The following is a 24,162-nucleotide window of genomic DNA, read 5'->3' as shown; positions in this document are numbered from 1 at the left end:
TCTGACCAGTTTCCCAGTCCCTGCCGATGAAAAACATCCCCACAGCATGATACTACCACCACGCTTCACTGTGGTGATGGTGTTCTCGGGGTGATGAGAGGTGTTGGGTTTGCGCCAGACATAGCGTTTCCTTGATTGCCAAAAAGCTCAATTTTAGTATCTTCCATATGTTTTTTGAGTTTCCCCACATGCCTTTTGGCGAACACCAAACATGTTTGCTTATTTTTCTTAAGCAATGTCTTTTCTGGCCACTCATCTGTAAATCCTAGTTCTGTGGAGCGTACGGCTTAAAGTTGTCCTATGGTCAGATACTCCAATCTCCTCTGTGGAGCTTTGCAGCTCCTTTAGGGTCATCTTTAGTCTCTTTGTTGCCTCTGATTAATATCCTTCTTGCCTGGTCTGTGTGTTTTGGTGGTCTCTTGGCAGGTTTGTGGTGCCATATTCTTTCCATTTAAAAAAAATAAATAATGGATTTAATGGTGCTCCATGGGATGTTGAAAGTTCAGGATATTTTTTTAACCCAACCATGATCTGTACTTCTCCACAACTTTGTCCCTTAGCTGTTTGCAGAGCTCCTTGGTCTTCATGGTGCCCCTTAGTGGTTTTGCAGACTCTGGGGCATAGATAAAGTCCACCTGTGTGCAATCTAACTAATTATGTGACTTCTGAAGGTAATTGGTTGCACCAGATCTTATTTAGGGGCCTCATAGCAAAGGGGGTAAATACATGTGCACGCACAAATTCTCTTTACTTTTTTTAAATGGACTTTCATTTCACAAATTTGGACTATTTGGTGTATGTCCATTACATGAAATCCAAATAAAAATCCATTTAAATTACAGGTTATAATGTAACCATTTAGGAAAAAACACCAAGGGGGATGAATACTTTAAGGCACTGTAACTGGTGGAAATGACCAAACATGGTAGTTTAATTTTTTACTTTAGGCTTTAAATCATGTTTCAAATTAATTTAATCTAGAAAATGCTCCAAGGTGTGCAAAAGTTGAAAACTTGTAATTCCTTTGTTTTTAGGAAGATGCCACATGAAACAGACAGCCATAGAAACAAAATTAAAAGATCCTATACAATACCAGGAACATCTGCAAAAATACAGGGAGATGCTGAAAGGGAAATCTGAGCTTAAAACAAAGCGGCAAGAGAACGCAATGGAAATGCAACCAACAGAATAGCAGATGTTGAAGACAAGTCGCATTTCAGTCGGGGTTGGCGGTCGCATCCGCACTTCGGTCCGCAGGTAGTATAACTTTTCATTACATTTCATTACATTTCATTATAGTACAACGGTTTGATTTGTCTAATCTTAGCAATTTCTTCTTAGCTAGCTACATAGCCGTCTTTGTATCAAAGATAATTGCGTAATTATCGTATTTCGTCGTCCTAACGTAGTCTACACTGCTATCTGCCCAGCAGCTAGCCAGCTAGCAAACGTCCACCGTCTACCGAATAGCAGCACTGTAGAAACTATTACACTCAACTGAACGACTTGATTAGTGTAGTGTTAGCTAGCTACATAGTTGTCTTTGCTGTCTTCGTATCCAAGATAATTGTGTAGTTTAGAGTGTGTAGTCTTAGAGTGATTATCTTAATTTACCGAGGTTAGCTAGCCAGCTATTTGTCGTCCTTAACGTAGGAGACACTGCTAGCTAGCCAACAGCTAGCCAACGTCTACCGAATAGAACTTCCGCACTCAACAACCCGGTCGATTCCGCTCGCTCCACAGGTAGTATCACATTTTCATTTCATTTCATTACAGTACAACGGTTTGATTTGTTTGATCGTAGCTAGCTACATAGCTAGCTACATAGCCGTCTTTGTATCAAAGATAATTGTGTAGTCTAGAGCGATTGTCTAGGTTAGCTAGCCAGCTATTGTCGTTCTTTTAACGCAACGTAACGTAATCAACACTGCTAGCTAGCCAGCTAGCCCCCGAATAGCAGCACTGTAGAAACTATTACACTCAACGGAACGACTTGATTAGTGTAGTGTCAACAACGCAGCCACTGCCAGCTAGCCTACAAAGTCAACAACGCAGCCACTGCCAGCTAGCCTACTTCAGCAGTACTGTATCATTTTAATCATTTTAGTCAATAAGATTCTTGCTACGTAAGCTTAACTTTCTGAACATTCGAGACGTGTAGTCCACTTGTCATTCCAATCTCCTTTGCATTAGCGTAGCCTCTTCTGTAGCCTGTCAACTATGTGTCTGTCTATCCCTGTTCTCTCCTCTCTGCACAGACCATACAAACGCTTCCACACCGCGTGGCCGCGCCACCCTAATCTGGTGGTCCCAGCGCGCACGACCCACGTGGAGTTCCAGGTCTCCGGTAGCCTCTGGAACTGCCGATCTGCGGCCAACAAGGCAGAGTTCATCTCAGCCTATGCCTCCCTCCAGTCCCTCGACTTCTTGGCACTGACGGAAACATGGATCACCACAGATAACACTGCTACTCCTACTGCTCTCTTCGTCCGCCCACGTGTTCTCGCACACCCCGAGAGCTTCTGGTCAGCGGGGTGGTGGCACCGGGATCCTCATCTCTCCCAAGTGGTCATTCTTTCTCCCTTACCCATCTGTCTATCGCCTCCTTTGAATTCCATGCTGTCACAGTTACCAGCCCTTTCAAGCTTAACATCCTTATCATTTATCGCCCTCCAGGTTCCCTCAGAGAGTTCATCAATGAGCTTGATGCCTTGATAAGCTCCTTTCCTGAGGACGGCTCACCTCTCACAGTTCTGGGCGACTTTAACCTCCCCACGTCTACCTTTGACTCTTTCCTCTCTGCCTCCTTCTTTCCACTCCTCTCCTCTTTTGACCTCACCCTCTCACCTTCCCCCTACTCACAAGGCAGGCAATACGCTCGACCTCATCTTTACTAGATGCTGTTCTTCCACTAACCTCATTGCAACTCCCCTCCAAGTCTCCGACCACTACCTTGTATCCTTTTCCCTCTCGCTCTCATCCAACACTTCCCACACTGCCCCTACTCGGATGGTATCGCGCCGTCCCAACCTTCGCTCTCTCTCCCCGCTACTCTCTCCTCTTCCATCCTATCATCTCTTCCCTCTGCTCAAACCTTCTCCAACCTATCTCCTGATTCTGCCTCCTCAACCCTCCTCTCCTCCCTTTCTGCATCCTTTGACTCTCTATGTCCCCTATCCTCCAGGCCGGCTCGGTCCTCCTCCCGCTCCGTGGCTCGACGACTCATTGCGAGCTCACAGAACAGGGCTCCCGCGCAGCCGAGCGGAAATGGAGGAAAACTCGCCTCCCTACGGACCTGGCATCCTTTCACTCCCTCCTCTCTACATTTTCCTCTTCTGTCTCTGCTGCTAAAGCCACTTTCTACCACTCTAAATTCCAAGCATCTGCCTCTAACCCTAGGAAGCTCTTTGCCACCTTCTCCTCCCTCCTGAATCCTCCTCCCCCCCTCCTCCTCTCTGCAGATGACTTCGTCAACCATTTTGAAAAGAAGGTCGACGACATCCGATCCTCGCTTGCTAAGTCAAACGACACCGCTGGTTCTGCTCACACTGCCCTACCCTGTGCTCTGACCTCTTTCTCCCTCTCTCTCCAGATGAAATCTTGCGTCTTGTGACGGCCGGCCGCCCAACAACCTGCCCGCTTGACCCTATCCCCTCCTCTCTTCTCCAGACCATTTCCGGAGACCTTCTCCCTTACCTCACCTCGCTCATCAAACTCATCCCTGACCGCTGGCTACGTCCCTTCCGTCTTCAAGAGAGCGAGAGTTGCACCCCTTCTGAAAAACCTACACTCGATCCCTCCGATGTCAACAACTACAGACCAGTATCCCTTCTTTCTTTTCTCTCCAAAACTCTTGAACGTGCCGTCCTTGGCCAGCTCTCCCGCTATCTCTCTCAGAATGACCTTCTTGATCCAAATCAGTCAGGTTTCAAGACTAGTCATTCAACTGAGACTGCTCTTCTCTGTATCACGGAGGCGCTCCGCACTGCTAAAGCTAACTCTCTCTCCTCTGCTCTCATCCTTCTAGACCTATCGGCTGCCTTCGATACTGTGAACCATCAGATCCTCCTCTCCACCCTCTCCGAGTTGGGCATCTCCGGCGCAGCCCACGCTTGATTGCGTCCTACCTGACAGGTCGCTCCTACCAGGTGGCGTGGCGAGAATCTGTCTCCTCACCACGTGCTCTCACCACTGGTGTCCCCCAGGGCTCTGTTCTAGGCCCTCTCCTATTCTCGCTATACACCAAGTCACTTGGCTCTGTCATAACCTCACATGGTCTCTCCTATCATTGCTATGCAGACGACACACAATTAATCTTCTCCTTTCCCCTTCTGATGACCAGGTGGGAATCGCATCTCTGGCAGACATATCAGTGTGGATGACGGATCACCACCTCAAGCTGAACCTCGGCAAGACGGAGCTGCTCTTCCTCCCGGGAAGGACTGCCCGTTCCATGATCTCGCCATCACGGTTGACAACTCCATTGTGTCCTCCTCCCAGAGCGCTAAGAACCTTGGCGTGATCCTGGACAACACCCTGTCGTTCTCAACTAACATCAAGGCGGTGGCCCGTTCCTGTAGGTTCATGCTCTACAACATCCGCAGAGTACGACCCTGCCTCACACAGGAAGCGCAGGTCCTAATCCAGGCACTTGTCATCTCCCGTCTGGATTACTGCAACTCGCTGTTGGCTGGGCTCCCTGCCTGTGCCATTAAACCCCTACAACTCATCCAGAACGCCGCAGCCCGTCTGGTGTTCAACCTTCCCAAGTTCTCTCACGTCACCCCGCTCCTCCGCTCTCTCCACTGGCTTCCAGTTGAAGCTCGCATCCGCTACAAGACCATGGTGCTTGCCTACGGAGCTGTGAGGGAACGGCACCTCAGTACCTCCAGGCTCTGATCAGGCCCTACACCCAAACAAGGGCACTGCGTTCATCCACCTCTGGCCTGCTCGCCTCCCTACCACTGAGGAAGTACAGTTCCCGCTCAGCCCAGTCAAAACTGTTCGCTGCTCTGGCCCCCCAATGGTGGAACAAACTCCCTCACGACGCCAGGACAGCGGAGTCAATCACCACCTTCCGGAGACACCTGAAACCCCACCTCTTTAAGGAATACCTAGGATAGGATAAAGTAATCCTTCTCACCCCCCTTAAAAGATTTAGATGCACTATTGTAAAGTGGCTGTTCCACTGGATGTCATAAGGTGAATGCACCAATTTGTAAGTCGCTCTGGATAAGAGCGTCTGCTAAATGACTTAAATGTAAATGTAAATGCAATGGAGACCTGCCTTAGTCACCAGATGACTTGCAGCTAGAGGGCAATATACATGCCCCATACTTACCTGCCCCTGATGCACACCCTGATACCTCATCGTCTGCAACAGGAATGAGAGGTCAAATAGTTGCTAGAAGGAAAAATTTGGAAGAGGTCACTCAGATTTTTGAATGACAAAGGTCAAACTTGATAAAGCTTTACTGAAAGCTGAAGCAACATCCTGAAAAAGTATGGCCTGGTCAAAGCTGCAGAGAATTTGGATTTTCAGCAAAAGCAATGAGGGCAAATGAACAGGCCAACAAGTCTTCAATACTCCAGGAAAAAGCCATGTAACAGAATTAGAACAGCCACAGAAGAGAAAATCACTGGATTCTGTGAACGGGACAACAGTAGAGCAACATGGAAAGAGGAAGGCAAACCAGCAGAAGTGCTTCTTGAACGGCACAATTCAGAACCTTCCCCTTTAAGAGGGAATATTCAGAGATTAAGATGTCCTATGAATTCTGCAAAATACTTCCTTTTGGGTTGTCACGTCAAGTCCATGATAGGGACACATGCCTCTGGAAAAACCCACACCGACCTCCAGTTCATGGTGAAAAACTACAATAGTGATCCACTGCAGCTTGTTTTTGTGCTGTGAGAACCCGAAGAGCGCATGTGGAGTGCTCCCTTTGCCAACCAAAAGAGCTTAAAACATATGCATTTGATGCTGGTGAGAAGACATGGTGGTTCGAGTGGAAAAACAAAGCTGGAGAGAAAAGACAAAGGGAAACATTGAGGTCCCTGTACATTTGACAGTAAAATAAAAGGTGGCACTACAGACTACTGGAGGACTTCTCCAAAGGAATGAAAAGAGAAGTTGGGGTAACACGAGTACAACATTTGACACCAATACTCCAGAGAATGTAAAGACAAAACTGCAGAAAGAGTTTGTGCATATTGACTTGAACTACCCGTGTAATTTCAATGAAATCCAGGCAATTCACATCAGTGATTCTGCATCACCCTCTGCAAGCTAAGCCCATCTTTCAAAAACACTGGCCTACTTCCTTGAGCACTGGCTACTTTTAGAGTCTAACTTGTGTCTTATGTTTAACGGTTGATTTTTAAAAATGGTATATACACGTCATCTCCACCTCACCCATATGATGTACATTGAGTACGATTTGTTTTAGATCGGGAAATCAAAGTTCAAATGTTCGGCGGAAATATCTTATTTTTCATTTATGGTTTCAGCTATCACAAGGTCATACATTCAGGCATCATGTGGACTTATGAAAACCTTAAAAACCACTTAATACATATAAGTTCATGTACAGATGTAGTGTTCAATTATATTATTTAATTTGAAACTAAAATTGATGTCTAATGACATGATGGAAATTACATTTGTCTACAGTTGTCTGAGAAAAAGATACATTCCTGAATAGTACAATCACAAACATTGAGATATTATTTCTAGACAAATCATAGACAACTGGTAAAATGGTGTTTCAGTAAGTTTTAATTTCTGAAAGCTTGCAGGGCAGAATAACAAAAAAGCTACTTATTGTACTGTTAATCAGGCCACTATTACATAGGACAAAGCAGCAGTCTCCCCACCCCATTCAGAGACCTGGGCAGTAAGGGCAGCTGACCAATCCTCAGTGGCTGGCTGGGAACTCCAGTCATCTGCAAGAGAGAAGACATTGAAGAGGTGCAAATACATGACCAACAATCATACATTTCAGTTTATTTGAGTAGGTTAAACAATCAACCCGACTGATGACAATTATGGTCCATCAATTAAAGGGAGGCTGATGTTACGCTCACAACGCTCACCAGTGAACCCCTCAGCAGTTGGCTTGGCAGGAGCAGCAGCTGAAAGTCAAGCAGAAACTAAATTAGGATTACAATTAAGCATGACACCTTTCAGACAAACACATTTGATAGGTCCTGAAGTACCAAGAGTCATTTACATCTAACTCAAAATTAGATTTAGAAAATGGTGCCAAGTGCACCAGTCAAGAAACTAAAACCAAGTCTCAGCATAGTGGAACCAGAAACCACACCACTTTCCTTACCTGCAGAGAACTGCTAGATGGGGACAGAGGGCACAGCCATTCCCTCAGACCAGTCAGCCACCTCAGGCTGGGTGAACTCAGCTGCTGGAGCAGTCCACTCTCTCTGGAACTCCTTTCCAACAGCTTTCTCAGACTCAGCCTGTTCCTCCTTCTCAATCTGACAGGTAAAACAATGAGCGGCAGGCTGACAAGGCAAACAGAACATGCAAGAGCCATTACGGTTGAGAAGGTAAGCTTGTCCTACCAGTAAATTTGGTGTATAATGGTGTAAGTAGGTGTCTAAAAGGCCTGCTTCTTACCTCCTCAGGGTCCCTGTAGAATTAGAGATAAGGCATGACCTCCCATGGGTGCTCCCTGGAGATGGTGCCCCTCATCCTCAGCACCTCCCTGGACAGCATCCACCACATCAGACCCAGAGTGGTGACCCTGGAGCACAGATCAGACCATGACCAACTACACCAATGAGACTAGAACACCTGTCTTTTACAGAAACATGTAGCAAGGCCTTTACCAAATTCCCCTCCCTCTTACACACAGATGGAGCAAGGGGAGAAAAGAGGCACTGCGTTTCTGTAGCACACATCCTACACCCAGCACCGCACTGACAGGACTGCGCCGGGCTCTAACGGTGTGCAAGACAAACAACCAGTAAACTCACGTAGGTGTTAAGTGTATGAGGGCAAAGCAGTCTAACCTTGTTGCAGGGGATGGCGATGTCGACATATCTGAGTGGGGAGTCAATGTTGCACAGGGCAATGGTGGGGATGTTGACTTAAGAGGCTTCAGTCAGGGGCTGGTGGTTGGCACGAGGGTCTGTTACGATTAGGAGGCGGGGCTCCCTGAAGGCAGACTGGATCGGATTAGTGAAGGTTCCGGGGGTGAAACGACCGTGGCACCAGTGGCCGAGGCAAACTTCAGCACAGCTCTCTACAAAAATGTATATGAAAGGCTATTAGCGACCTAGCTGCAGACAGCATGTGTAACACCCATCACTGCCCTTGGAATCTAAAGGCAAGTGGCACTAGACTGCATGCAGAACTGATGTGGCCCAGGCCACTATCAAACGAAAATCATTGTTCGGAAGCCCAACCGATGTTACATTGAGAGCGTTGCATCACTGCCTGGTACAGTAACTGCTCGGCCTTCGACCGCAAGGCACTACAGAGTGTAGTGCGGAAGGCCCAGTACATCATTGGAACCAAGCTTCCTGCCATCCAAGACCTCTATACCAGGTGGTGTCAGAGGAAGACCCTAAAACTTGTCAAAGACCCCACCCACCCCAGTCAGACTGCTCTCTACTACTGCATGGCAAGTGGTACCGGAGCACCAAGTCTAGGACAAAAAGGCTTCAGCTTTTTACCCCCAAGCCATAAGACTCCTGAACAGGTGACCCACCCCCCTTTTTTACACTGTGGCTACTCTGTTTATCATATATGCATAGTCACTTTAACCATACTATCTCAATTACCCCGACTAACCGGCGCCCCTGCACATTGGCTACCCGGACTATCTGCATTATGTCCCCCCACCCAACAACCCCACTTTTACAGTTTGTCAAACTATATTGAAGTCTCATGTTAAAAGGAACCACCAACTTTCATATGTTCTGAGCAAGGACCTCAATCAAACGTTAGCTTTTTTACATGGCACATATTGCACTTTTACTTCAACACTTTTGTTTTTGCATTATTTAACATGTTATTATGAGGTTAAATGGATTTTTATTAAGTTAAAATAAGTGTTCATTCAGTATTGTTGTAATTGTATGTATATATATTTTTTTATTTATTTTTTTTAAAATCGGTCGATTAATCAGTATTGGCTTTTTTTGGTCCTCCAATAATCGGTAACGGCGTTGAAAAATCATAATCGGTCGACCTCGAATCCTGACATGACATCCAGCATGACAATGCCACCAGCCATACTGCTCGTTCTGTGTGTGATTTCCTGCAAGACAGCAATGTCAGTGTTCTGCCATGGCCAGCGAAGAGCCCGGATCTCAATCCAATTGAGCACGTCTGGGACCTGTTGGATCTGAGGTTGAGGGCCCAGAAATGTCCGGGAACTTGCAGGTGCCTTGGTGAAGACTGGGGTAACATCTCACAGCAAGAACTGGAAAATCTGGTGCAGTCCATGAGGAGATGCACTGCAGTACTTAATGTAGCTGGTGGCCACACCAGATACTGACTTACTTTTGACCCCCTCCCCCTTTCAGGGACACATTATTCCATTTCTGTTAGTCACATGTCTGTGGAACTTGTTCAGTTTATGTCTGAGTTGTTGAATCTTATGTTCATACAAATATTTACACATTAAGTTTGATGAAAATAAACACAGGTGACAGAGGACATTTATATTTTTGCTGAGTTAATATGCTGTCACTAACCATACCTACATGTACATACTACCGCAATTACCCCGACTAACCTGTGTCTGTATATAGCCTCGCTACTGTTATTATTCACAGTTTTTTAAATTTCCTTAACCTATCCATTGTTCACCTATTTTTTTTAACTTAAAAATTGTACAGTTGGTTTGGGCCTCTAAGTAAGCATTTCACTGTAAGGTACACCGGTTGTATTCGGCGCACATGAAACTTATTTGATTTGTTAACAATAACCTGGGCCCAATCCCTCTAGCAAACTTTGGACACCTGCACACCGACATCAGTGCAAGGCTTTGTGTGCACACATGCAGTCACATCTATACAGAAACATGTCTAATTGATTGGTAAACACACACGGCAAGTATCCAGTTACACTCATTATTCACCGTGTCCACTACACTGCCAGCTGAAGCTGTACCTGTCCAGTGTTCCTGGAGGAGATGACGCAGACGTCAGCTGGGTTCTCCACGGCAACAATGGCACGGGCTGCCAGCAGTAGCTTCTCCCTGGTATTCCTCATGTTGATAATGTACACACCTGAGGACAAGGGGCAGTCAGTACACCCAGATCTGTGTCCAGTTTACCCTGCCCAAATGTGCTCCATCTAGTGAGAGAAAGAATCAATAACCAACTCTAGTTCTGTGAGCTGAAGGGGACAGAAACATTTTTTTTACAGCATTGAAACAGACATCCATTTCAACTATTCATCAAGACCTTGAATATCAAATGTATTTATGAAGCCCTTTATACATCATCCAATGTCACAAAGTGCTAAACAGAAATCAAATCAGGCATGCTTGTGCCAGAACAGCAGCCTGCATTAACAGTACCCCTCCTCAACCTGGGTGGGTTGACCACTGCCTTATAACACTACAAGTAGTTTTGTTCCACTGAGTGTTTTGGGCATTAAGGACTGCCAAAAACTCCCTCTTCCTCTTGTAGGTGTAGTGCTCCATCTGAAAGTCCATGTTAGTTCCTCCCAGATGAGTTACTGCAGCTAGGAACTTCAGCACATCCTCCTTCATTTGAAGGACATCAGATTTCCGGACATCTTGACCACTTTCCCTGCCTTGAGTACGAAAAAAAAGAAAAATGACTAAGAGTCAAAAGTGCATTTTTTTTTATAAAGTATTCAACAATTATTCCAGGCCCAGACATTGTAGCTGATAGGGCCATCTACGCGTTGCGCTTAAGCGCGAGGGGCCTATTGCCTAGAATAAAATGGCCTGGCTAGTGTACTCGGCAGGACAGTGCGTTACACAGCATATCAGGCATGTCTACTCGACATGTTAGTTAGCTTTCAAGTCATATAAAGCCTTCAAATTCAAACGTCTAGATAGACTAATGTAAGATATTCTGCACATAGTCACTGATTACTTCGTCAATTTAAGTGACGTTTGACATTAAAAAGCGTGAAATATAACTTACAACGCACCACGAAACAACCCGAAACCTGTAACACGCGGCGTCAAAGAGGAAGACAAGAGGAAATTACGCCACATATATACTCAAGTTTCAAAGCACATGATTGGTTGTTTCGCTGACTGGAACTATAACTGTCTACTTGGATATTTCATTCCCTAGATGGCGCAAACACTCCAGCGCACCAGCAGCACAGAGTAGTAGCGTATGTTTTGGGTGAAACCGGTAACTAGAGGTCGGACGAGGAGCCCATATTAAGACAATGCGATGGAAAGACCATATTAAGACAATGGGGAGACGTTGACTTCTCGGTTAGAGTGGCCTGTGTTGCAACTTTATTTGCTAGAGATACGGAGTTCCTGGTGAAGGTATCACAATATGTACATAGTGATTTTGCAAAATGTTTTAAAATGCTTTTTTTTCATAAGAGAAGATACATTGCAAAAATGCCAACTTGTCTCAGATACAAAGATAGAATGGGTGCTAGACAAGATGGCTTGGACCTCTTGGGTTGGGTGCTGGGAAAAAATCATTGCAATGTTTTGACCAATGTCAAGGTCATGGGGTAATTACAGGTGGAGGGTATGACATGTTATTGCGGGAAGTGGGGTTATGTGACTGAGTGAATAAAAATAACAAACTTTTATGACTTGTTGAATAGGCCACTTAAAAAAAAATGATAATTAAGTTAATATGTAGACTGGGGTGTTCTCAAAGTCCATCCAGTGGCTCAATCTTAATATATTTGCATGCATCTATTTATTTGATTTGATTTAACCTGTATTTAACCAGGAAAGCCCACTGAGACCCAGTCTTTTTGTCAATGAAAACCTGGCCAAGAAGGCAGCAACAATCAATACATTACATAATTAAAACATACAACAATACAATACGATCTAGTCTAAAAAAAAGCATTTACACTCCTCCGTAACAGAGTCTCCCATCAATATTTTAAATTCATTCAGAGGCACTAACATATCTAGATGAAGCATGGATTATAGACTATTCCATTCAGTGGCACTAACATATCTAGATGAAGCATGGACTGTAGACTATTCCATTCAGTGGCACTAACATATCTAGATGAAGCATGGATTATAGACTATTCCATTCAGTGGCACTAACATATCTAGATGAAGCATGGATTATAGACTATTCCATTCAGTGGCACTAACATATCTAGATGAAGCATGGATTGTAGACTATTCCATTCAGTGGCACTAACATATCTAGATGAAGCATGGATTATAGACTATTCCATTCAGTGGCACTAACATATCTAGATGAAGCATGGATTATAGACTATTCCATTCAGTGGCACTAACATATCTAGATGAAGCATGGATTATAGACTATTCCATTCAGTGGCACTAACATATCTAGATGAAGCATGGATTATAGACTATTCCATTCAGTGGCACTAACATATCTAGATGAAGCATGGATTATAGACTATTCCATTCAGTGGCACTAACATATCTAGATGAAGCATGGATTGTAGACTATTCCAATGCGTCTGGTGCACAAGACAAGGCAGTCTTGCCTAATACTGTGTATTCCCCACAGAAAGTTTACACACATACATCATCTACGACCTCAATAAACTCCTAATCTGTGTCAAACTCACTTCATATGTCAGTGTTCCCTATCTCATTTTGAAAGCAAAGGCCACTGTGACACATGCTATCACTGCAGTCCTTGAGGTTTCCAATGAGATTAGCTGATTGGGTTCGAACTGAGTGTCATGTCATTAAGATAAAAAAAATAACCACAAAGTTGCACAAGTTTCCAATAGGTGTTTGTTTTACATAATGTGTTAGACATGTAATGCACAAACAATTAAATATGACTCATACTTAACTAATAACATGGTTTAATTGTACAACAAGGTTTCTAGATTAAAAAAATAATCAAATACAGACATAGCCAAGAAGCAAACTGGTTTAGATCAGTATAGCCTAATGCCTTACTTTTGATTGACTCTTGCCTTTCACTCTCCTTATCATTAACTATCCCTTTGATGTCACAACCCTGCCCCCTTCTCCCAGTCTTGTCTGACAGCTCTGTGATAAGCATATTATCATCATGCACTGCTATTACTGTTGGTAGGTATAATGGCTGTGTATAAGGTGAAATGAAAATAAAACCTACCTTCGGTATTGCCGAACTAATGCTGGAACTGAGAATGACCCATGTGCTAGAAACATCCACTGCTCTCAAGTACTGTGTGGGCTTTTCATATTACCTCTTTGAATAACGAGGGCAATGTTGGGTTGTAGGTGTAGTTATTAATGCTCTGAGACCAACTGTCATGTGATTTATGGGCCATATAAGTAGGGCATTGCTGGAACATGTGTCTGGACTAAGCCGAGCTGCCTGCGTGTCAGCCTGTCTCGCTCACAGTGACCCCCTACCCACCGCCTCAGCCAGGATTCAGTATGTCATTTCATTTCCTTCTGAGGACACATGGGTTGCAGTGGTGGAAAGGTTCCCCAAGGCACTAATGTCATGTCACTTTCTGTTGTTTCACAGTGTGGAGAGAGAGAAAGGGAAGAGAAAAGGGAGAAGAGGTGTGAAGGGATGCATGACAGACACAAAGCAAATGCCTTATATAATGAATATTAGCAGACTCATGTTGTATTCTTATCATTTTATACATTTTCTTTTTTTTTTTAATGTAAAATGTTCTCAACACAACAGCATAATTATTCACCATTACAATAAACAGTAATAAATTATATCAAATATGAAAACATTAACAATTATAATATCCTTTTAAGGCAAATCAACTGTACAGCTCAAATGGACAGCAAGCAAAGCTTATTATATGTTACATCTCTACCAGAATAATATCTTAGAACAGTGGCATTAGTTTGGCACAAAGGGAAGGCAGACAGACTCTCTGCGGCATGAGACACTCCAGGATTTTAGATGAAGGATGTGGTTAAAGTGCATTTCCAGCTAAGGATCAGTATGTTAAGCAATTATTGTTCTTTACCTTCAATTTAAAGACAAGCAGATACAAGTTGTGCTAAAGTCCAGGGAAAACAGGTACAGTTGAAGTCGGATGTTTACATACACTTCAGCCAAATACATTCAAACTCAGTTTTTCACAATTCCTGACATTTAATCCTAGTAAAAATTCCCTGTCTTCGGTCAGTTAGGATCACCACTTTATTTTAATAATGTGAAATGTCAGAATAATAGTAGAGAGAATGATTTATTCAGCTTTTATTTCTTTCATCACATTCCTAGTGGGTCAGAAGTTTACATACACCCAATTAGTATTTGGTAGCATTTCCTTTAAATTGTTTAACTTGGGTCAAATGTTTGGGCAGCCTCCCACATGCTTCCCACAATAAGTTGGGTGAATTTTGGCCCATTCCTCCTGACAGAGCTGGTGTAACTGAGTCAGGTTTGTAGGCCTCCTTGCTCACACATGCTTTTTCAGTTCTACCCACAAATGTTCTATAGGATTGAGGTCAGGGCTTTGTGATGGCCACTCCAATACCTTGACTTTGTCCTTAAGCCATTTTGCCACAACTTTGGACGTATGTTTGGGGTCATTGTCCATTTGGAAGACCCATTTGTGACCAAGCTTTAACTTCCTGACTGATGTCTTGAGATGCTGCTTCAATATATCCACATAATTTTCCTGCCTCATAATGCCATCTATTTTGTGAAGTGAACCAGTCCCTCCTGCAGCAAAGCACCCCCACAACATGATGCTTACCACCTCCGTGCTTCACGGTTGGGATGTTGTTCTTCGGCTTGCAAGCCTCCCCCTTTTTCCTCCAAACATGACGATGGTCATTATGGCCAAACAGTTCTATTTTTGTTTCACGAAACCAGACGACATTTCTCCAAAAAGTACAATCTTTGTCCCCATGTGCAGCTGCAAACCATAGTCAGGCTTTTTATGGCGGTTTTGGAGCAGTGGCTTCTTCCTTGCTGAAAGCCTTTCAGGTTATGTCGATATAGGACTCGTTTTTACTGTGGATATAGATACTTTTAGACCCGTTTCCTCCAGCATCTTCTCAAGGTCCTTTGCTGTTGTTCTGGGGTTGATTTGCACATTTCGCACCAAAGTACGTTCATCTCTAGGAGAACGCGTCTCCTTCCTGAGGGATATGACGGCTGCGTGGTCCCATGGTATTTATACTTGTGTACTATTGTTTGTACAGATGAAAGTGGTACCTTCAGGCGTTTGGAAATTACTCCCAATGATGAACCAGACTTGTGGTCTACAATTTCTTTTTCAGAGGTCTTGGCTGATTTCTTTTGATTTTCCCATGATGTCAAGCAAAGAGGCACCGAGTTTGAAGGTAGGCCTTGAAATACATCCACAGGTACACCTCCAATTGACTCAAATTATCAGAAGCTTCTAAAGCCATGACATAATTTTCTGTAATTTTCCAAGCTGTTTAAAGGCACAGTCAAGTATGAAAACTTTGGCCCACTGGAATTGTGATACAGTGGATTATAAGTAAAATAATCTGTCTGTAAACAATTGTTGGAAAAAGTACTTGTTTCATGCACAAAGTAGATGTCCTAACCGACTTTCCAAAACAATAGTTTGTTAACAAGAAATGTGTGGAGTGGTTGAAAAACTAGTTTTAATGACTCCAACATAAGTGTATGTAAACTTCCGACTTCAACTGTACCTGACATTGTAGAATTCTACAGTGGGATATATATCTAAAGCCTGGAGTAGCTTAAACAGTCAGTGTGGCTGGGAGTCCAGTGGCTGGTTAAGGACCAACAATATTATATGACTTATAGTGCAATATAGAATTTTGAAAGTAGCCCAGTAGAATAAATAAATTAAAGTATTGTTTGGTGTAGCCTCAAATACAATGAAGACAGACAATATTGCGCAATGCAAAACTATTCAAATATACATACATTTTAATAAAACTACTAGTCCTCATCTTTCTGTCAAAGTATGGATACCAGTCCTTGAGGTATCATATCTTTGCAATGTGTTAATAATGTTATGGCAGAATAATGTATGTCAGTGAAGAAGTCCATTGGCACACTCTCACAACTAGGCAGTCTTAAGAAACAAACACAGCAATGCCTTCCAGGGCACTCCTCACTGTACTGGTTTGTCCTTGACTTTCACTTTCTTCCTCGGGCCACATTTCATTCTCTCTCTTCAGGACTTGTCATCCCTTCTTGTCATCCCTCTTTTTGTCATCCCTCCTCAGGACTTGAGCCCCATGCGGGCCATCAGCTGTTCATACACCGTCCATGCCATGGCAGCAATCATGGTCCTCCTCAGAGAACGTGGCACCCCACCCCGGAAGAACCCTTGAAACCCGTGCTCCTGAGAGACAGAGAGAAAGAACGGCACATGTCAACTACTATTCATCAACCCATATGTTTTATTACATAGTGTGACACTGTGTGCAGGCTAGAGGTCAGTATATAAACACATACAGACAACAGTTTAGCCTGACCCACATACGAACAACGTCAGTATATTATAACAGTGCTATTGCCCTAAGCATAGTAACAACGCCGTATTCAATAAGAGAGATAGTTACATTGTAAATGTATCGCACAGCGTCTGCAGTCCTCCTGTACAGATGTGGGCTGACTTGGACATGGGTTTTGACCACGTCAGCTGGCTGGGTCACTAGGGAAGCCAGGACCCCGGCCAGAATCCCACAGCTGAAGTTAGCCAGGGCCGCGTAGGGAGACGTGCTTATCTCTGGGAGGAAGAAACAGAGACACTATAAATTCCACTCCACACCAAACAATTCACATTGAGACAGATACATCAAAGTTATCAAATGTGGCTTCTAGTGTAACCAATACTACAGCTCCATGTTTATGTCACCGGCGTCCCCATACTGACACTTCAAAGTGATCGCACACTAGTGAAACAAATACCAGTGTTGAGCATTTGTGTGGTGTTCTGATACTGACCCTGTGGCAGAGTGTTCTTGCCCTGGCTGTAGAACATGACATAGAGGCCTGAGAAGGGAGCATCTCTGAGGAGGGTGGCGGTCAGCCCTGAGAACAGAGCTCTGGGTCCCTCTGTTTGACACACACTGCGCAAAGCCCCTGCCACGCTCACGTAGTTATACCTGCCACTCTGAAACAACAACAGACACTACAGTAAACACCCACACATTAAACACTACTCATGTAGTCACTGTAATCATACAGTATATAGAAAAGTATTTATCTTTTCCTTCCTGCCCCTCCCCCCGTCTCTCTACCTGAACATACCTCAAAGCGAGTTTTAATGACAGTGACAGGCAGCATGCAGACCCCTGCCACAGTCCTGGCCCCAGCTCCCAGCAGCACAGACTCCATGGCCCCGGGGCCCTGCTCCAGGAAGTAGTGCTGCTTCAGAGAGTAGTAGGTGCTGAAGTAGATCCCTACGCCGGGGATGGTCCTCACAAATGACTGGAGGAGGAAGCAGAGCAGACATGCTGTCAGAGTCATATCCTCAACACACATATTCAACACAATTGATGTGCTTCTGTTTATATTACTGATCATAAAGAGAGGCCAACATACTGGTGAGACCCCCTTCCAAAGTCCTATGAGCTTCTCTGTCCGTACAACACTTAAGAACACAGTCACCATCCCCACTCTTGCTGAACTGAAAGAGCGTAAGAGAGAGAGAAAGCCGTATTAACACACTGTCCTATGAAACGACCCAGAAGTTACTTTGCAACTACGCTTAATTTCAAAACAGCTGACGTGACATTGAGTTGGTACTAGCATGCAGGCCATGTGGAACCAGCATTAGTTTTAGGACTCTTTGGAATCTCAATGTTCAGATCTACAATTACAATATTGCTTAGTCAATGAGGCGAGTCAATAGAGTAATGCAATGCTAGTTGGTCTCATGGTCTAGGACAAGACTGTAATCTAGAGCCAGAAAACTTACTACAAACGTAACCTCACCTGATTACTATGTGGAAGTGTGGACTATGCTGTAGAGGTGTTGACTGAGCCAGCTGAAGGCTACTCACCCAGGCTGCATGTTGCTGTGAAGGGTCTGCAGGCGGGTCTTGACCAGGTCCAGAGGCTGGAAGAGCAGGGTGGAGCATGTTCCACTGAGAGAGCCACACATAAAGGCTTTGAGAGTCGGGTGAGCCTGAAGGGAGAGACAAGCAGAGAGGGGAGGAAGGGAGAGTGATAACATCGAACACACACCAGTCACGGTAGAGTGCTCTTCGGTAGGAGCCCAAAGCATGATGGGCCTTATGATTGTTTACGATGGAAAGCCTGGGAAATAGGACAAATGCACATACACTCGCTACAGTAATTCACATGACATAAATATCCACACAAGCAGTAAAAACAAACATTCAGACTCAAGAATTGTGTGTAAATCAACATGGGACCACAAAGAGAACAGGCAAAAGGGCAAAGGACTCTCCATTGAAAAACTAAGATGCACCAACCCATAAACACGCACACTATTCCCCACCCTGCAAGTGTCACCCTACATCAGGTATGTGTTATAATGCATTATAATTGGCATGCTTAGTTCTCTAAACAATCTGCCAACACAAAAATCAACAAAGAACTGGATGGCTGCAGAAAAAGCATCATATACACCATACCCAGTCCCTCCAATTTTCACATGCTGTCATTACAGACAAAAAAATAAGACGCCACACACACAATATACAAAACACACACATTCCTCCTACAGTACACATCCCTACCTTCCCCGGGCTACTTTTTAGTGGCTGATCCTGTTTTTCCTGCATTTGTCCGTTTCCTTCCCCTCTCCGGCTAAGCTGTTATGAACTGTGGTGGGTTGTCAGGGCAAAAGCCTCCATCCCTCTCTTCACTTCTCTATAAGCTTTCCTCGGTTTCCCTTCACAAAGCAGCTTAATCCACTGGCCTATGTTTTCACTCTCTCTCACACACAACCTCTCAATGCTGCTTCTCCTACTCTACCCCTCATCTTTCGGCTTCCAGCGAATGCACATCTCTGTAAAATGCCATGCGTCATACATTGTAAATGTCAGTGTGTGTGTGCGCATGTTTTTGTATGTTCTGGCTTCCATAAAACAACTTATCACAGTTTACATTCTAGAGAGTATGTGCTTAGGGTATGTGCTGCTCTAGAACTAGTAATTGTGTATTTATTTCCTTATCACTGGGCATGAATTCTAGTACATTTCAATGTCTACAGCTCTGGTAAATTACTTGGTAGTTCCTGTACTGTGATGTGACATTGACAACCTGTACTCCTTCACTGGGACTTGAACCCCACACTTTCTAAACATGTCCCTGCTCCTCTCTTAATGAGGGTGCTATGGCAACAGCCCACCAACAGTGCTTGTTGACCAATGGCAGTGTTGGCACAGTGGAGGCTTGGCAAAGCCTTGCTCACTTGTTTGGCATGTCTATGAAGATTTAAGGTGGCACCAGGGAGTTTGACCTACTTCAGGGCAGAGGACAATAGAGAACTTGTAAACACAGAAAACATTGAATATTCTAGAACAGCTTGAGAAAGTGCATAGTATGAAAGTGGCCTGAAACTTCCAGCAGGTTAAAGGAGGGGTAAGGACAACTGGGTTAATCAACGATGTCACAGGATGGTACTGTGATTAACATAGGGGCTGGATTGAGAACGTAGGCCTGGGTATCCTGATCCAAAATCACAGCCTGACATAAAATGCATGTGAAATCTTAACTGAGATATTAAATATTATAACCCAAGCCATTAGACCACTGAAACCACATCAATAAAACATACTCAGCTATTCACAGTACATGTACAACAGTCACTGAAGTTCCTCTAGAATTATTGTCCTTCAGACTTTCACCATGGATCAAATACTAAATGAGCTATAAAAAAATCCCACTCACCAGAGACAGTTCCATGGTTATTTTGAAAGTTGAGAATAAATTCCAATCCAATAATGTTGTCCTTGTATGATCAAAATCCTCTGTCTTTTCCTCTTTTTGAATCACTTTCTCAGTCCTTACTCTGCCCCTGTCCATTCAACTTTTCCAAACGCTCCTGCACAAGAGATTACAGAGAAGATGTCATGATTGGGCATTTCAGCTGCGCAACCCACTACATAACACAGACAGAATAACCTTTCAAAACTGATATAGAATGTTACAGGCTGTAACTTACAGCACTGGTGTTTTGCAATGTTGATACAGTGTGTCCCTTACAGCAGATACTGGAGAGCTGCACTGCCTCTGACTGATCCACTGAGGGGTTGGGGCACTCACCACAGCACAAACCCAATGTAGGAATCATCTGACTCACACTATGGTTCCCATTTAAGACACACAGTTACTTATTAACTAATCAAAGATCACCACCCAGCACATTAGCATTACATACACCCTGATCACGTTGCACATTTTTCTCATGCGTTTGTGTGCGCACATCTGTGTGTGTGTGTGTGTGTATGTCTCTGTGTGGGGGGGGGCCCTGAAGCATCATGCTCTCAATACTTTGAGGCACAGGTGGCCAAAATAAGTTAAAGTGCTTTTAAGTCCAGGACTGTTTTTAATAGTATGTCCAGACTCCAGACTCTTAAATCCTGATATACATTTTTTATGGATACAATTAATACAATTAAAGACTATTGTTAATGTAACACAGACATCACTAAATCACTAGTTGTACACTCATTCAGTCAAATTTGAGCACGGGACTGGACAGAAGTGATTATGATCCGGGGTTATAGAACTGTTGCAGAATCAGGACAGTACATGAAAGACCGACAGGAATTAATTTACACTCCCATGTCAACCTCGAATGTACATATCGACAAATATTCAAGGTAGTTAAACATATTTATGTTAATTTTAATAAATATGAGCAACATTTATCACAGGTCTCACACTAGACCCTTTTCAATCATGATAAACAGAGGCCCATAGTGATCTTCGGAACCATCTGCATCTCAGGATTCCCAAGCAAGAATTTAGGAGTTAATGCCTCGTTCTCGTGCTAGTCGGGAACTAGGAAACTGACTTGGAAACATGAGCTGTGAGTTTCCAATTTGAAAGTAGCAGAATCAACGACAAGGAAGCTCTAATACAAAACCAAATCATGAACCAGACCGTTTTCAGAAGCGTTTCCCAGTCCAACAAAACATTTATACCGAAAATCGTACGTCTACTATTTCAATTAATTAGAATGAGAACCAAACCCGAAGACAATGAGAATAGAAAGTCACATTTATAAATGCATAGGGCAAAGCATTGAACTGGAGAATGGACAAAATACGTAATCAATAGTAACAGGCATGTGTAATTATTTGATTAAACAGTGATTAACAAGCCAAGGCCATTCGTTGAAATATTGTAGCTTACAATAGGCCGTTGTATTAATACAATATAAAAACGACATTCAGTTCTCACCCAAATCTGTCCATCCTTGTGTCCAATTGTCTGTTTAAACCGGTTTAGACTTGCTTCATAATTATGCCGTTTGTCCTGGGGAACCATTTCAATTGGGATTTGTTCAGATTCAAGACTGTCCTCTTGTGGTCATGTCTGAGATCACGATGCTAAAAAATAAAAACACTACAGGACAATAGATCAGATAGTCTAGTGTATTTACAGTTTAAAGCCGCAATCAGCAGTGTCAGTGAACAGCTGAGGGCTGGAGGAATGTAACCACTCAAATTCATAGACAAAGCTACGAATGCAAGGACTCCATGATAACTTTTTAGTTTTAACCATGTTGAGGCCAAATGTTTCTTTACATTTACTTTTAACTTAAGTTATATTCTTTAAGAATCAATAGGTAAAATAAATGTAGCAAAGTAAAAATATATATTTAGTAGTAGTAACTGCTGATTGCCCCTTTAATATACAAAAATTCTCAGGAGTCAACGGTTGCAGTTTAGAAAGCCATATTTATTGCAATACCAACAATTCACAACTCATCAAGATGTCGTTTTTTTCAGAGCTGCAGAGAAAATAAACAGTACAAAATTGAGATTTCTTTTTTGCTTCCAAGTGCGAGAGAGAGTGATCTTTTGTCTGTTATCCATCATTAATAATAACAAATTCCTCTCACTTCCCAGCAGTGTGAGCAAAAAAGGCAACCCTGAGCACAGCCTGCAGGGGTCACTTCACCCAGACCTAAAGCACCTTCACTCATCCACCTCACCCCATCCCTTAAATACATGGGATTAACACCTGGCCAGGCATATCAACAGGGAGTCATCTGTCAGAGAAAGTAAAAAGATGCCATCAGGATATCATGTGATGTGTTCGGCCACGGCGCTGCAAAATGTAACGTCCAACTTATCCCAACATGCTTTATTCTGTTCAACCACCCCTATACCCCACCAAGCAGTGCTCTGAGAATACAGCGTGTCGTGAGTAATAAACTACCCCACCACCCCGTAACCGTCGCCCTGCGCATCAATAGAAACATTGATAGTAGTAAAGAAATATGTGGATCCAGGTAATAACAACCTTGAACAGTAGAATTTGACTGTAAGGCTTTAGTGTGTGTTGGCATGAATACATAGGAGCGTGCAGTTCCTCTGAATTGGTATTTTCTTGTTTGAGGTGCATCTGCCGTCTATCAATGTCTTCAATTTAATGCACCAGCGGTCTATCATTTCTAATCCAGAGTCACACATCTCAGTGCAAAAAGACAATTCAGCACAAATCAAATGTTTGTACATTAATGCGTTTCTCTAATTCTGTGTGCTTTTTGTGCGTCTATAGATGTATCGTTTTCTTAAGCCCAAAAGCATATGTTTTAAGTACTATCTGCAGCTAAATTAATACGGTACAATTGAGCACATAAACCTCCATTATAAACTGAGGTGAGAGCGAGCGAGAGCCATAATAGACGTGTAGTACTTTCATACTTGACCATTATAAAAACTACAGCATAAAATACAAATCTATAGATTGCGATATTACTTTGGTCCCCTTCGAGTAATCCTTCTTCATTTATTTATATTCATTTCGTTCGTTCTTGCTTCAGTTAGAAAAAGAGCCCAAAAAGACTATTTCTAATGGAATGTTTCCTTACAAAAATATCATTCATTTTTATTTTTTTCCCAGAGAATGAAGCAGGAGAAAATAAATTTGGCCCACAAATTTGTATGAGTTATGACAGTATGGTGATTGTCTGAAGTACTGTTGTATTGGCTTGTATGGAATATAAGTGTACATAGATTGTCAAGTCTCCCATTAAAAGACAGACTGAGGTTTGGCTGTGAAGTATATTTACTGCCTCTAAATCATACAGTATCATGTTTGTGTCCCCCTGTAAGTGCATGCGTTACTTTAAGTGGTGTATGTATGGGTTTGTGTGTGTTGTACGACTGTTGCAGTTCAATCCTATGGACAGAAGGGAACACTGTGGCTGTTCATTCAGGCTTGGGCTCAGGTGTCTCGCTCTTGGGCTCGCTCTCCTCGTCGCTCTCAATGCCTGCGCGGCTGACAATGCGGCGCATGGTGAAGGGGAGGTCCCCACGCCTGGAACAGAGACGGTAGAGATCAGTGATTAGGGCAGAGAGATCGTGACAGGGGCACAGCACATACCATGGAAGAGTCATAGAGGGCCCCCCCCAAAAAAAGTCCCTCTGTGGATATATGATCAGTAATGTCGCAGAGGGAATGTGATTAAAACATACATTGTAAATGCAAGTATGCAGTGTAGGGTGCTAGTACAGACTGCTTCATTTACAACCGAGTTCAGTGCGTCAGCATTTAGTCCGGTTGGGTGATTGAGGTGTACGTACCTGAGCTTGCTCTTGAGGGTGCTGACCTCGCGGTTCATGGCATCGGCTGACTCGGTGGCGTCCTCCAGCTCCCTTTGCAGTTTCCTGCGGTTGGCGTTGGCTCTCTGGGCCTCCTCCTCAGACTCCTCAAGCTGCCTCTTCAGCTGCTTCATACGAGAGTTCAGCTTGTCCGACTGCATACACACACACACACACACACACACACACACGCGCATTAGCGTCAAGTACCAAGGTGGATGCTACATATAGGTGGTGGATAGGGTGAGTTCCAAGACAATGTAAAGTACAAAGA

At 43.6% G+C, this 24,162-nt stretch overlaps 2 protein-coding genes and 1 pseudogene across 4 annotated transcripts; all 3 read right to left on the bottom strand.

The window, feature by feature from the left end:
- Nucleotides 1-6,760: 6,760 nt before the first annotated feature.
- LOC115110597 (small ribosomal subunit protein uS2-like) lies at nt 6,761-11,240 on the bottom strand (annotated as a pseudogene).
- A 3,121-nt stretch (nt 11,241-14,361) lies between these two features.
- LOC115110595 (mitochondrial glycine transporter B-like) lies at nt 14,362-21,887 on the bottom strand. Of its 3 annotated transcripts, none has more exons than XM_065006590.1 (8): nt 21,517-21,887; nt 19,999-20,152; nt 18,141-18,265; nt 17,680-17,764; nt 17,386-17,565; nt 17,080-17,248; nt 16,695-16,861; nt 14,362-16,474 (listed from the first exon to the last, which is right to left on the bottom strand). In XM_065006590.1, the coding sequence occupies exons 2-8, from the start codon at nt 20,131-20,133 to the stop codon at nt 16,352-16,354; spliced, it is 984 nt and encodes a 327-aa protein (XP_064862662.1). In that variant the 5' UTR covers nt 20,134-20,152; nt 21,517-21,887; the 3' UTR covers nt 14,362-16,351. The 3 variants fall into 3 exon arrangements, with proteins under 3 accessions (XP_064862662.1, XP_064862664.1, XP_064862663.1); XM_065006592.1 differs by lacking the exon at nt 21,517-21,887 and adding an exon at nt 20,314-20,529; XM_065006591.1 differs by lacking the exon at nt 21,517-21,887 and adding an exon at nt 20,273-20,528.
- A 109-nt stretch (nt 21,888-21,996) lies between these two features.
- On the bottom strand, nt 21,997-24,074 carry LOC135563622 (myosin-9). The gene is made up of 2 exons (XM_065006593.1): nt 23,871-24,074; nt 21,997-23,604 (listed from the first exon to the last, which is right to left on the bottom strand). Exons 1-2 carry the CDS (start codon nt 24,047-24,049, stop codon nt 23,496-23,498), a joined length of 288 nt encoding a protein of 95 aa, XP_064862665.1. The 5' UTR covers nt 24,050-24,074; the 3' UTR covers nt 21,997-23,495.
- Between the last annotated feature and the right edge of the window lie 88 nt (nt 24,075-24,162).

The sequence above is a fragment of the Oncorhynchus nerka genome, linkage group LG21 (assembly GCF_034236695.1).
Source record: "Oncorhynchus nerka isolate Pitt River linkage group LG21, Oner_Uvic_2.0, whole genome shotgun sequence".
Classification (NCBI taxonomy): domain Eukaryota; kingdom Metazoa; phylum Chordata; class Actinopteri; order Salmoniformes; family Salmonidae; genus Oncorhynchus; species Oncorhynchus nerka.
The sequence above is the reverse complement of the archived record's forward strand: the minus strand, read 5'-3'. Positions and strand labels throughout refer to the sequence as shown.